Source organism: Glycine max, chromosome 15 (assembly GCF_000004515.6).
Source record: "Glycine max cultivar Williams 82 chromosome 15, Glycine_max_v4.0, whole genome shotgun sequence".
In the NCBI taxonomy this organism is placed as follows: domain Eukaryota; kingdom Viridiplantae; phylum Streptophyta; class Magnoliopsida; order Fabales; family Fabaceae; genus Glycine; species Glycine max.
Genome location: NC_038251.2, coordinates 16174286 through 16189431, shown reverse-complemented (window position 1 = coordinate 16189431; position 15146 = coordinate 16174286). Strand labels below are relative to the sequence as shown.

The following is a 15146-nucleotide window of genomic DNA, read 5'->3' as shown; positions in this document are numbered from 1 at the left end:
TAATTTTGATAAATTATTTTATTATCGTTGTTGTCACTATTTATTACGATTCTGGTCCTTGTCACTATTAACGGATGATTTGATACTCATCTATTAGAAAATACTAATACCATATACGCATGATGTTTCTATAAAAATATATATGAGAACTAAAATGAAGTTCACTCGAATATGACAGTGTAAAGTTTGTACGTTACAAAAACTTCAAGCACCAGCAGCTTTCAACGTGTATAGTATACTTAGGACGACATACGTTTTTAGCTATGCAATATCTTTCTTCCATTGCTTTCATATTCTCGGAATAATAAGAAGAAAAATCAAGCTTTCCAAAGCTTTCTATAACCCAACAAACAAAATTTAGAACTTGAAGCTTCCAAAAGTGTATAGTAAAACTATGAAGACATGCTTATTTGCAGTGCAATATTTTTCTTGGTTTAATTTTTATATTCACGGGATAATAACAAGAAACATATAGAATGTTTAAAATAATTTTCTGAATGTAAACTGAGCTAGGCAGCTCTACACGGCTGTTTCTCTACTTGCTCCCTCGTCTCTAAACTTCTGAGGAGTGAAACAATATTTTAACATAGTAATATGAATATGACATGGTAACTTTCCAAAGAAACTGGGCCACAAGGGACAATGGTTCAAAGAATATCACAAGATCCTGCTATGTTAATACAAATTCATTTCAATCATTAACACCCGGACAGAATTACTAGAAACAGTCTACATTGTAACTGAAAAAAGAAAAAACCACTGCTGCGGAGTCAACAAAATATGGAGTCTCAATTTCCCCTTCCTGTTTTCTTTCCACAACTATAGGCCTCTAATGCTTACAATGGCATGGGTGACAGGAGATCCTCTAGGGTTCATCAGGTAGGTGGAAGTTAATTCATCTGGTTCTTCTCTTGAACAAAAGATGAAGATGTTGTCTAGACAGATGGAGATTATGATGAAGGCTCAGGTGTAGATGATGACACCCACGCCCCCACACTCCTCCAAAATATATGTATTGAATTACAATAACAGTAATGCCAAAATAATTAAATTACAATAACGATTTTTAACAAGTAAGAAAAACTATATTTTGGGTCGAACTTATATTTGGATTCCAAATATGTATTCTTTGATAATGATAGAAAGAATTTGAAAACAGACTTCATTACAAACCATGTTACTTACAATAGTAATATATTTATCAAAGCAGGAGAAGATTACATCTGCTGGGAAGAATATAAAAGAATGAAATTGGTATTTCTATAAAATTGTCAATTTCTATACAATTGTTTTTACAGTGAATTTACTGCTCAGACAAATAAGTCATCCTTATCACCATCTGCTTCAAGAGGAAATAGATGGGATAATACAACTCCAATGTTGAAAGGAAACACATGTCAAGAGGATGCCACCTTGGGTACCTCCAACCATTTCCACACCATCAGCAAACCACTCTCATCTCCAGTGAAGAAGAGGCCACCAGGACCTAACTCAATCAATGCCACATCTTTCTTTGATAATGATAGAAAGAATTTGAAAACAGACTTCATTACAAACCATGTTACTTACAATAGTAATATATTTATCAAAGCAGGAGAAGATTACATCTGCTGGGAAGAATATAAAAGAATGAAATTGGTATTTCTATAAAATTGTCAATTTCTATACAATTGTTTTTACAGTGAATTTACTGCTCAGACAAATAAGTCATCCTTATCACCATCTGCTTCAAGAGGAAATAGATGGGATAATACAACTCCAATGTTGAAAGGAAACACATGTCAAGAGGATGCCACCTTGGGTACCTCCAACCATTTCCACACCATCAGCAAACCACTCTCATCTCCAGTGAAGAAGAGGCCACCAGGACCTAACTCAATCAATGCCACATCTTTCTTTGATAATGATAGAAAGAATTTGAAAACAGACTTCATTACAAACCATGTTACTTACAATAGTAATATATTTATCAAAGCAGGAGAAGATTACATCTGCTGGGAAGAATATAAAAGAATGAAATTGGTATTTCTATAAAATTGTCAATTTCTATACAATTGTTTTTACAGTGAATTTACTGCTCAGACAAATAAATTCATCCTTATCACCATCTGCTTCAAGAGGAAATAGATGGGATAATACAACTCCAATGTTGAAAGGAAACACGTCAAGAGGATGCCACCTTGGGTACCTCCAACCATTTCCACACCATCAGCAAACCACTCTCATCTCCAGTGAAGAAGAGGCCACCAGGACCTAACTCAATCAATGCCACATCTTTCTTTGATAATGATAGAAAGAATTTGAAAACAGACTTCATTACAAACCATGTTACTTACAATAGTAATATATTTATCAAAGCAGGAGAAGATTACATCTGCTGGGAAGAATATAAAAGAATGAAATTGGTATTTCTATAAAATTGTCAATTTCTATACAATTGTTTTTACAGTGAATTTACTGCTCAGACAAATAAATTCATCCTTATCACCATCTGCTTCAAGAGGAAATAGATGGGATAATACAACTCCAATGTTGAAAGGAAACACGTCAAGAGGATGCCACCTTGGGTACCTCCAACCATTTCCACACCATCAGCAAACCACTCTCATCTCCAGTGAAGAAGAGGCCACCAGGACCTAACTCAATCAATGCCACATCTTTCTTTGATAATGATAGAAAGAATTTGAAAACAGACTTCATTACAAACCATGTTACTTACAATAGTAATATATTTATCAAAGCAGGAGAAGATTACATCTGCTGGGAAGAATATAAAAGAATGAAATTGGTATTTCTATAAAATTGTCAATTTCTATACAATTGTTTTTACAGTGAATTTACTGCTCAGACAAATAAATTCATCCTTATCACCATCTGCTTCAAGAGGAAATAGATGGGATAATACAACTCCAATGTTGAAAGGAAACACATGTCAAGAGGATGCCACCTTGGGTACCTCCAACCATTTCCACACCATCAGCAAACCACTCTCATCTCCAGTGAAGAAGAGGCCACCAGGACATAACTCAATCAATGCCACATCTTTCTTGGCAAATAAACGTCCCAAAAAGTGAAACAACACCCTGTAATATAAAAAAATCATCAACTTAGGAGATTGACCAACTCGTCAGCATTATAAGAAATATCAGCTTGACTTCTTACACATGAAAATAAAACCAAATTATATTTCAACACATAAGATTAAGTCAACACTTACATTTTCTTCGGTGTGTGTATATATCACTTCCAAAGATCCTGCTTCAATGCAAGCCCAGACCTTAATTGTGCGGTCAGATGAACTTGACAACAGATATTGATCCCAACAGATAAGGGATGTGACTACGTCAGTATGATCATTTAGTGTCATTGTACACTGTAATGTATCCATGTCCCAGACCTGAAGAAGACAAAATAACAAGATTGGGTCGTTATAGGACAGTTCAAAGAAATACATATCCTTTTCTCAGAAAAAATTCTCATGTTAATAAAGAAAAATAGAATCCTCAACAACAGACATACCTTTATGCTTTGGTCCATGGACCCGGAGTACAGCATCTTGCATCCAACCGCCAGACAAACCACTGCTTTAGTGTGGCCAGTGAGTGACACAACCAGTTCAAAAGGAGAATCGGCTTTAGAGCTTCCTCTCCAAGCAAAAATGACACCATCCTGAAATTATAAATAAAACAAATTTTAACTCACCGCAGAAAAAAAGAATTTGGTTAGGGGAATATCATTGGACAATATTAATAACATGGTTAGTTACCTCTGCACCAGCAAAGAGTGTATTGTTGCCAACAGTCATGGCACGGACTCGGCCTTTGGGTCCATCAAGAGTAAACTCTGACATGGTCTGGATATTCCAAGCCTTCACAACAACCACAGCCACATAATCAGTTTGGATGTACTACTCCTATGATTAGACATTATAATACATCAAAACAAAACAATGACAGATAAGAGCTTACCTTGACAGCATTTTGCAGACCAACAAAAATCCATGACCCCTCACTGATCAAAGAGGTAACCTCAGCACCAAGATTGATGACTTTAGCACATTGACCAGTATGGCAGTCCCATATCCTAACTGTCCCATCAGTGCTGCCAGAATAAAGTTTGTCGGATCCAACAGGAAGTGCGATGCCAGTGATAACCTGTTGTCAAAAGCTTTAATTTAACTACTAACAAAAATATTAACATGATGCAGAGGCTCACAAATTCTAGCATTTCCTAGGAAACTAGGGAAGAGAATGCTTTTTCAAAAAAACACTTATTCCGTTATTCTAGCATATAGTTAGATTATAAAACTCTATGACTGTAATCAATAATTGTTAAAACATTAGTCGATTATTAAGTCAGATATCAATTTTGATTTAATCATTATGCTAAAAATGAACTATGAAAGAACTTTAAATATAATTTCGGTGTGTTAAATACTAAATGGAGGTTCAAGAGTCAAGTACCTTCTTATGTTCTTGAAGTTTCATTACAGTGGAAAACCCATCACCACGAAACCATGAATGCAGATACAGGAATTGTTCACCATGTACACAATTGTTGTTGATCCAGTATTTACATATCCTTGGTGATGATTTCTTGAAAGCCTTAGCAACCCTTGTTGCATCTCCTCTATCTCCATAATCTCTAAGCAATGCTTTCTTTGAACCATATTTCAGGGTATTCTCAAAGGAGGAATGGGGCTTTTTTCCGTAGTTATATGCAGTATTGCCATAACCACAAGCAGCAGGTGGAGATGGTGTCTCTATGTGCAAAAATCTGCAAGGATTTCTGTTACATCTTCCAGCTCTCCAATAAGAGCATGTTGTTCTACCAATGCGCTCAGTCCTTCGTGCAAACTTTGTATCCATGATATTCTAAAAAACAAACATGGCATTGTAATGACATCCCAGATCAGGTACTGTATCCTATCAATAAAATTCTCCATGGCTCATGCTTTCAGTCATTAACTCAATGATTAAATCCCAGCCATAGACTTAATTCTTCATCCAAAACCCAAAACCTTTTGGTTCCCAAATTTTCCATTCGCAAAATAACAATCGTAAAGCAAGTGATGAACGGCAACAAAAGTATGCTGATCGAGGAAGATCAACAACATCAAGATCAAAACCCATTGAAGACTTGGATCAAAGACCAATAATTTAACCCTGATCAGCAACGTCAATAGAGACTCTCCCCAAACCCCAAATTAGGGTATTGCCGATCCTTATGAAAACCCCGATAATAAATAAATTGAAAGGAACCCTAAACGCGAAACCCTATATTTGCATCGTGGAAGCGCAGAAAACTTCACTGAGATAAATGAAGTCGGATAGAACATAGATTCTCGCAGATCATCCATCACAAACCCTAAAAGAAGTATTAGATTTTCGCGTTCGGAGAAACAAACCTGAATGGTAGAAACGTAGCAAAAGCTTCAGAATTCAACTCTCTTGATTTGTTGGAACGATTGTTGAGAGAAAGAACAGAGAGCAAAATAAGGCTTCTATTTTCTTAATCAGACGTTGGTGTATGTTGCCAATGTTGTGTGCTTATTTATAGTTTCTCTGTTAGCTTGTAAAGCACGCAACAATAAGATGAGATATAGGATTTTTTTAATTTTTTTAAAAAAAAGACATTTGCCGTTATATAAGGATAAATTAAGGCTTAAAAAAAGATAGTTATTTTCTTTCAAAAAAAAAATAATTATTTCTGAAATTTAATATTTTGAAGATAGTTTGAATTTAGTTTTGAAAATATTTGTTTCAATTTATAAAATTATTTCTAGTGTGTGAAGTTACCTTTTGTTTGGATTAAAATTTTTAAAATTCTAGGGAATTTGGAATGTCTAGAATTTAACTTGTTTTGATTTTAATTTCTTTTATTTTTTTAAATGCTTTGTTCAGATAAATCAATTCAAATTTTTTCAATTTTATATTTTTGTTTTGATAAGGCAATTCAATTTTCTCCATATGCACAATTTCAATTTTATATTTTAAATAGATGAAATTTTAATATTAAACTTTATAGAAAACAAACACAATCTAATTTTGAAATATTAATTAAAAAATATTTTTCAATTTTTAATAATGTAAAAATATAAAATATTTATAATTTTAACTATGATTGTTTTGTCTGACCACAATCGGTGATGTTTTAAAATTGACATCAACCAAGACTATTTTTCGACTAATATCAAATGGGGTTTTTTTTGTCAAAGTATGTCAGAAATATTTGTCTGTTAGACAAGTGACCTCAGATATCTTAAAGAAGCGGGGTTGAATTAAGATATCAAAAACTATTTCCCTAATTAAAATTTTAACTCTCCATTTTAAAATTCTCAATGTACCCTTATTATGAATTACTTAACAAGACAATTTAAAATAAACTTCTTTAATGCAAAAGACAAAAAACAATAAATAAAAGAAGTTTAAGGGAAGCGAAAGTGCAAACTCAGTTAGTTTATACTGGTTCGGCCACGCTCTGTGCCTACGTCCAGTTCCCAAGCAACCCGCTTGAGATTTCAACTATCTTGTGAAATTCCTTTTACAATGTCTGAACCACACAAAGACAACTCTTCCTTTGAGTTCAGATAACCTTACAACAAGAGACCCTCGGTCTCTTAATCAATTCTCTTGAATAAGAAAAGGAAGAAGAAGAATTATCTCTTTTCAGAGAAAGATGATATAATGAAGATCACTCAATGATTCCTTATTGAATTTGCAAGTGTTTTGGCCAAGGAATGTTTTAGAGGATAAGACAATTTTGTTTTTGAGAGGATGAGACTCTTTGTGCAGAAAAACTCTAAGGAAATTCATGTTCCAAGTCACCTATTTATAGGCCTTTGAAAGCTATTAAAAAAACTCTTGAACAGATGTGACTCTTGAGAGTTATTTTCAAAAATTCATCCTGGTAATCGATTACAAGCCTTGTGTAATCGATTACAGGCTTTAAAATTTGAATTCAAATTTTTAGTAGCTGTTATAAACAATTTCAACTGCTGGTAATTGATTACAAGAATTGTGTAATCGATTACAAGTCTTGTGTAATCGATTATAGGCTTTAAAATTTGAATTCAAATTTTTAATAGTTGTTATAAACAATTTCAACTGCTGGTAATTGATTACAAGACTTGTGTAATCGATTACATGCTTTCAAAAATATTTAAAAACATTTCAAAAAGCGTTTTGGCCACTGGTAATCGATTACCAGAGAGTAAATACCATATTTTAAAATTTCAAACAAGCATCCTTTGGCCAAACCTTTGCATCATCAATTAGTGAAAGCTTTCTAAGACTCTTAAGGACTAACTTCAACATTTATCTTGGATTTCTTGGAGTCTTGTCTTGGATCAACCATAAGAAGCGCGTTTCTTTGGCATCATCAAAACTTCATGATATATTTGCTTATACAATCTTCTTCGTTTTGATGATGACAATATCCTGAAATCAAGATAAACTACATACAATTGATAATGCGTTCACACAACCCTTACTCCCCCTAACTTTTGGAATTTATGCCTAAGTTTATAAATCTTACCCTTGTTCTCTCCCCCTTTGGCAACATCAAAAAGCCAAAAATGATTAGAGAAAAAAACTAAGTAAATATCTAAACAAAGCACAAGTCATTCATAAACTAAATCAATCCAGAGAATAATCCACACAAGTCTTAATTAACCAATTCAAAGTCTAGAAATAAACAAACACAAAGTCTAGAAATATCCAACACAATGGTAAAAGTACATGAGAACCATAACTAAAGCAACAAAAATCCAAAATACACGACTGAAATAAATAACTACTTAAGATAGTAGAGATAACTAAGGGTTGGCTTGTGGATCGAAGCAACACCTAATGAAGCTCATATCGTCCTCAAGTCGAGTAATCCTCGTATCCATCCCATCGAAGCGAGCATCCATGGCATCCAGGCGAGTATCCATAGCATCAAATCGGTCACCCACAAAAGCTCGAAGACTGTGGAGTTCAGAGAGAACATCGTTCAGAAGTGAAGTGGAATCAACCCTTTACGGTGGAGGAGAAAGAGTATGTTCGTCAGGGATTGGCTGAGGTAAGTCTTGTTTCCGAACCCACTGACCATCATCATCCTTACGATAACTAAACGAGATAACCGCACCAGCACCAATAGCAAAAGACCTTTTTACTTGAACAAATGGTTCATCTTCCAAAGCAATTTTGAAATGATGAAGAAAAAGAGTGACGAGGTGAGGATAAGGGAGAGGTGCATTGGCCCGTAATGCCTTATGCATCCGGTACCGAATCAAGTGAGCCCAGTCGATCTGACGACCGGTAAGAAAAGCCCACATAAGAATCAAATCCTCCTCGAAGGCTTGAGCAAGGTTAGAAGAACGGGGAAGTAAAATACGAACAATAATATAGTGCATGATGCGGCAATCAAAGGTTAATGACCCAACAAGTAATTTGCCGGTCATATCAGCCTGATCATTGCAGACCATACGACGAGCATCATGACTAGAATAATCAAACTTCCAGTCATCAACAAGGGTGCCCTCAAAAGGAACACGTTCACTGGGTAATTTTGTCAATGAAAAGAACAAAGATTGATCAATAACAATAGACACATTATGCACCTCAGAGTAAATAATACCATCCTAAATTTTCAAGTTATTATAGAAGACTCTAACTAATTCAGGATAATGAAGCAGTTTTAGAGACAAAAATTTAGTTAAACCAGAGTTTCAAAACAATTGATAACAATCAAATGTTTCATCATCAAAGAAAGCAAGGTCTAGGTACTTAGGGTCTCAAATGACTCGATTGGAAAATTGGGAAGAGTACCTTTGGTGTTTATCATATGAAGAAAACAAGGTAGATGATCAAGGTGATGAAAGGGAAGAAGGAATTGGTGCTGTGGGTGCTCCAGAAGGTTCGTGGCGGTGGTGGCCAGCAGCAGCGGTGGTGGAGGAAGATCCTTTGCGCTTCGTTGATGATTCTGTCATTTGATGAAGTTTTAATGAATTTCAATCAGTGGGTTTGAAAGAGGAGTGAAAATGATGAAGATTGGGCTTTGTGGGATGTGATTTGGTTAAGAAATGAGGGAGATATGAGGTTTTGAGGATTTGGAAGCTTGGAACGCTATCAAGAAAGGTTTTTGGGAATGAGAGTTCTGTGCAAAACGTGATATTTATAGAAGAAGACGCCTTGTAATTGATTACAAGGCTTGGTAATCGATTACATGAGTATGTGCCCTGCTGGTAATCGATTGCAGGCTTCTATAATCGATTACACCCTATTTATTCTTCTGTAATCGATTACATGTAATGGTAATCGATTACCAGAACATAAACAAGGCATTTTCTTTTAAAGAACTAACTATGTCTATGTCTAAACTTCATCTAACTATACTAATCAATCATAATCACAAGCAATCAATTCAATCAAGCATAATCAATCATATTTAATTACACACACTATCAAACACATCCAATCAATCAACAATCACAAACAAGTTTATCTAGTTAAGTTAACAATTAACTACCTATACACAATAAGTTCTATTTCTATTAAGACTATTTAAACAAAGGTAATGAAGAATCAACTATCTATATTACAAATAACAACTAATATAAATAGTAATAACACACAAGAAACTAGACTCAAAGGTAATCCTATGGATCATAAGGATGATAAAAGCTTATGAGAGTTACCTATTGTCTAGATCATTGACATCTAAAAGATCTAATTCTCTCCTAATGGAAAAGAATGTTTCCTTAGGGAGAGATTTTGTAAAGATATCAGCAAGCTGATTCTTTGTATCAACAAATTCTAGAACACAATCTCCCTTTTGAACATGGTCTCTTAAGAAATGATGTCTTATTTCTATGTGTTTAGTTCTTGAGTACTGAACAGGATTCTTGGATAGATTTATAGCACTCGTGTTATCACACCTTATAGGAATATGATCAAATAATATTCCACAATCAAAAAGTTGTTGCTTCATCCAAAGAATTTGAGCACAACAACTGCCAGCAAAAATATATTCCGCTTCCGCAGTAGATAAAACAACACTATTCTGTTTCTTACTATGCCAAGAAACCAGAGAAGAATCAATGAAATGACAACTGGTGCTCTTTCTATCAGTTTTAGAGCCGGCAAAGTCAGAATCAGAATATCCTATTAAATTGCATGTGGAATTTTTAAAATACTATAATCCTATATTCATAGTGCCTTGTTCGATCAAGTGGCCTCAGAATAATTAAGAAAGGGGGTTGAATTAATTATTTCTAAACCTTTAATAATTAAAAATTACTCTTCTAAGACTTTTACTAAGTTGTTAAGAGAATAAGGAGTAGAAGAGAAGCTTAACATAAAGTAAAAGCGGAAATTAAAATGCACAGCAGAAAGCAAAAGAGTAGGGAAGAAGGAGACAAACACACAAGAGTTTTTATACTGGTTCGGCAACAACCCGTGCCTACATCCAGTCCCCAAGCGACCTGCGGTCCTTGAGATTTCTTTTCAACCTTGTAAAAATCCTTTTACAAGCAAAGATCCACAAGGGATGTACCCTCCCTTGTTCTCTTTGAACCTAGTGGATGTACCCTCCACTAGAACTGATCCACAAGAGATGTACCCTCTCTTGTTCTCAGTTAACAACCCAAGTAGATGTACCCTCTACTTGTACCACAAAGGATGTACCCTCCAATGTGTTAAGACAAAGATCTAAGGCGGTTAAACCTTTGATACTTTGTGAATGGGGATACAAAAGAATTCTCAGGCGGTTAGTCCTTTGAACACTTTTGTATAAGGGAAAGGGAAGAATCAAAAGAATTCTCAGACTGCGTCGTTTTGAATTCTTTGACAAGGGAGAAGGGAGACACAAAAGAATTCAAGCGGTTAGTCCTTTGTTCTTTTGGAAAAGGGAGAAGAGAGACACAAAAAGAATTCAGGCGGTTAGTCCTTGGCGAATTCTTTTTGGCAAAGGGAGAAGAGATGAAAAGAATGAATAGCACAAGTTTTCAAGGTTTAGAAAACTAGAAAACTTTGGAAAGATTTTGGCACGAAGAAGAAGAAGAAGTTCAAAGAGATTCAAGGCTTGTAAAGGATTATATAAGATTGATTGGAAAAGTGTAAAAGTATTTTGAAAAGCAAATCAAAGCCTTGCTTTTATAGACTCTTCATGTCTGGTCAAGAGGACCATTTAGAAGAGTTATAACTTTTAGAAAAACTTAAAACCAATTTGAAAAAGTCAAAAACCATTTGAAGAGTTACATCTTTTGATTTATTCAGAAACAATCACTGGTAATCGATTACCAAATCAGTGTAATCGATTACACAAAGCTTTTATGTGAAAGGATGTGACTCTTCACATTTGAATTTGAATTTCAACGTTCAAAGGCACTGGTAATCGATTACCAAAACATTGTAATCGATTACAACTTTTTGAAATCAATTGGAACGTTGTAAATTCATTTGAAAACTTTTTCAAATTCATTTTGCTACTGGTAATCGATTACAACAATATGGTAATCGATTACCAGAGAGTAAAAACTCTTTGGTAAACATGTTTTGAGAAAAAACCATGTGCTACTCAGTTTTTGAAAAAACCTTTTCATACTTATCTTAATTAAGCCTTCTCTTGATTCTTGAATCTTTAGTCTTGAATCTTGATCTTGATTCTTGAAAGCTTGATCCTTGAATCTTGATTCTTGATTCTTGAATTCAACTTTCCTCTTGAATCTTGAAGTGTTCTTGATTCTATCTTGAATATCTTGAACTCATTCTTTGAATAACCTTTGAGCTTTTTGTCATCACCTTTGTCATCATCTTTTGTTATCATCTTTGTTATCATCAAAACATCTTTGAATCAATCTTGATTCATCATGAAGCTTTGCTTCTACATGCCTAACAAATATCTTATAATTCTCTTAACGGCACTAAGATGTGATTGTTTGGGATTTGATTGAAACCTTGCACACATACACACACTAAACATTATATTTGGTCTACTAGCAAATAAATAAAGAAGTGATCAAATCATACCTCGATATTGCTTAATGTCTATTGACTGACTGGTTTCATCTTTATCCAAATAGCAAGCAATACTCATTGGTGTAGTCATGTGCTTAGTATTTTCCATCCCAAATTTGTGAACTAATTCTTTGAGTATTTTGACTGATTGACAAAAATTTCATTCTTGGTTTGCTTAATTTGTAACCCAAGAAAGAAATTAAGTTCTCCCATCATTGACATTTCAAACTCACTTTGCATGTCATGAGAGAATTCTTTGCATAAAGATTCATTAGTGGATCCAAAGATAATATCATCAACATAAATTTGAACTAATAAAATATCATTGAATTTCCTCTTAATGAAAAGAGTAGTATCCACTTTACCTCTAGAGAAATCCTTTTCTAAGAGGAACTTACTCAGACGCTCATACCAAGCCCTTGGGGCTTGTTTTAAGCCATATAAAGCCTTTTTTTAATTTAAAAACATGGTTAGGCTTGTCTGAGTTTTCAAATCCGAGGGGTTAGCCTTTTTTAATTTACTGAACGCTTGATGTAATTAAAATATTTTTCTCTATTTAAGGTTATTTCAGTGTTCTATGTTGAGGACTAAAATACCAAACACCGATCCCTCGCGTGAATGGACTAATTTTAATTAAACCTCATTCTCGGATCCCTCGTCGAACTTAGCCTAACCGAACAACATTAAAATCACAACATATTAAAAACTAAAACCCTGCACTCTATGTCTAGCAATGCAATTATCTAGCCCTGCCCTATCCAGTTCTAAGGATTAAAAACATTTTCCAATGCTTAAAATCCTAACTTTACACACAAATGGGTGATTAGACCAAAAGCATGCAATAATTAAGTGCAGATAGAAGCAATGAACACATAAAACAACTTTAAATAGATAGTTAAGAATTTACATCAAGTCTCAACAGAATTTCCCAATATAGAAAGTTAGCCTTCCATCACAAGGCAACACCTTTCAGCTACAAGATGGGGGTTTTGGAAGAAAATTTCATATTACACAGTGGTAGGGATGTCTCCTCCACCTCTAGGAACCTACAAATCACTCCATAACCAAAAATCCTCTTGAAAGCTGAGGTTTTTGGCTTCCTTGCTCTATTTTGTGCCTCTCTGTTTCGCTCTCTATGCTCTCAATATCTCCCAATCTCCAATTTTTCCAACTTCAGCCTTAAAAAAGGCTTTTTGTCCTCAAAGGCTCGCTTAGTGCCACTTTCGCGCTAAGCGCGAGTTAGTGATTTTTGGCTTAGTGAGCCAGGCGCGCTGAGCGCAGGAAGAGACAAAATACTCGTTGGGCAAGCTGATGGCGCGCTAGGCGCGTGCATGCATGGCAGATTCTCTTCCAGATTCCCTTGACTCGCTAAGCGCACTGATGTCTCGCTTAGCAGATACCGCTTGCTAAGCGCATTTGCCTGGCTTAGCGAGACACCAGTTGCAGCAACCTTCTATTTCTTCATCTTTTCACCTGAAACTGAAGTTGAAAACACATTAATGCTCATTGAAGGGAATATCTACTGCATAAAAACTAAACTAAGCTAAAAATATGTACAAACCTACAAAAAGAACCATAAATTGGGGAAAAGACATAACTTTTATAAAACTTTTCTATACAAAAGTTAGTCGTAAATGACGACTAACAAACTCCCCCAAATTTACAGTTTTGCCTGTCCTTTAGCAAAGAAAGAACAATTCACTTGTCCTCAAGTGACAAAATCACAGTAGTTATTCAAAAGAGTGTTTGTTTCCAAGCATTCAATCACATGACACAAGTGGCATACAATGCTTCAACCGACAACTTTTCACAAGATATGAAGATTTTCAAAGATATGAACATGATAATTAGGCACACAAATGAAATAAGCTAGCAGGCAAGACAGATATCAATGAAGGTTCATCAAGCCAATGCCTCACGATCACTGTTTCTCTCAAGCACAAGTGTTTAAGGCTATTTCTTTATCAACAACCAACACAAGTCTCAATCTTTACATTTCATCTCATGCCATACAGTCACAAACACACAAATTGAATCCGAAGGACTTTTCTCGGCTTGTAATGAGGTTGGGCTGCAAACAAATCATGGTTTTTCTAGGATGCAAAAACTTAAGTTCTAGGAGAGCATTCATCCTTAGATCAACTCTTTTCTTTTTTATTCCAGCTCTTATTACTTGCCTTTCAATATTTACAACACTTTGCTTCACTTAGCTTTAATAACAGCACACACTCAATTTTTATTTTTGAAATTTCTCTTTCTTTTTTTATTTATTTTATTTTAGCAACTTTTACTTGCTGCTTCTTGATATTATTGTGTGTGCTGTTATTTACCTTACCACAATTATTGTCACCCAATAACCTCCCCCAAATTTGGGACAAATTTGCCTTGAACTATGATGCTCTCCTACAACCTAAGAAAAGGTAGATGGAGATTACAATTTACAAGCTTAGGGTTCAAGTCAATCAATCAAATTCTCAGCTCAACATGGGTGCAAGGGATAAATCATTCATGCACAAGGTAAGCTCTTTGGCTAAGTGGCTATTTCAATCAATCATGGCCTTCATCATCTTCAAACTCATGCATTCATTCAGTAATCAAAGATTCATGCGAAAATCGGTACCCAATGTTAGTCATTCTCTCACAGTTAAAGATCACACACTCACCAGGTAGTGGCTAATGATTACCTTCACAATTTACTTGTCAAACCAACTAACATTTTCAGTCAGGCTCCTAATTCATGTTCTTTCTCTTCTAATTACTGCATACTCATTCAAAGCATATGATCTACGCATCACAATTCACTCAATTCATGCCATTGATCAATCCAAATCATTCACAAACACAAGATTTTCAAATCAAGTCAAACCACTGCATAATCAAACCGCAAACTGTTCAACAAGCTTCAAAGTTTTCTAACTAAATAAGACTGAAACATAAAACTAAAATTAAAAGCATAAACATAATCATAAAAAGTATCAGAAATAGGAAAAATGCAAAAAGATCCTATCACAGCTCCTCCTGTGGTGCAGTAGGCTTATCTTGAGGTGAGGATGGAGTATCCTGGGCTGGTTGAGGTGTCTCCTATGCAGTTGTAGGTCAGGGATCCCAGGTACTCTGCGCTGCTGCCATGTTTGCTGCATAATC

General features: G+C 34.9%; 1 protein-coding gene across 3 annotated transcripts; it reads right to left on the bottom strand.

Annotated features, from left to right (window-relative positions):
* Window positions 1–2006: 2006 nt before the first annotated feature.
* On the bottom strand, window positions 2007–5527 carry LOC100793456 (zinc finger CCCH domain-containing protein 48). 3 transcript variants are annotated; one of them, XM_006597788.4, is made up of 7 exons: window positions 5408–5520; window positions 4464–4874; window positions 3969–4154; window positions 3767–3868; window positions 3520–3669; window positions 3218–3397; window positions 2007–3083 (listed from the first exon to the last, which is right to left on the bottom strand). In XM_006597788.4, exons 2-7 carry the CDS (start codon window positions 4866–4868, stop codon window positions 3027–3029), a joined length of 1080 nt encoding a protein of 359 aa, XP_006597851.1. In that variant the 5' UTR covers window positions 4869–4874; window positions 5408–5520; the 3' UTR covers window positions 2007–3026. The 3 variants fall into 3 exon arrangements, with proteins under 3 accessions (XP_006597851.1, XP_025981583.1, XP_003546478.1); XM_026125798.2 differs by having other exon boundaries at window positions 4464–5527; XM_003546430.5 differs by having other exon boundaries at window positions 2007–3123; window positions 3196–3397; window positions 4464–5514.
* Window positions 5528–15146: the final 9619 nt, after the last annotated feature.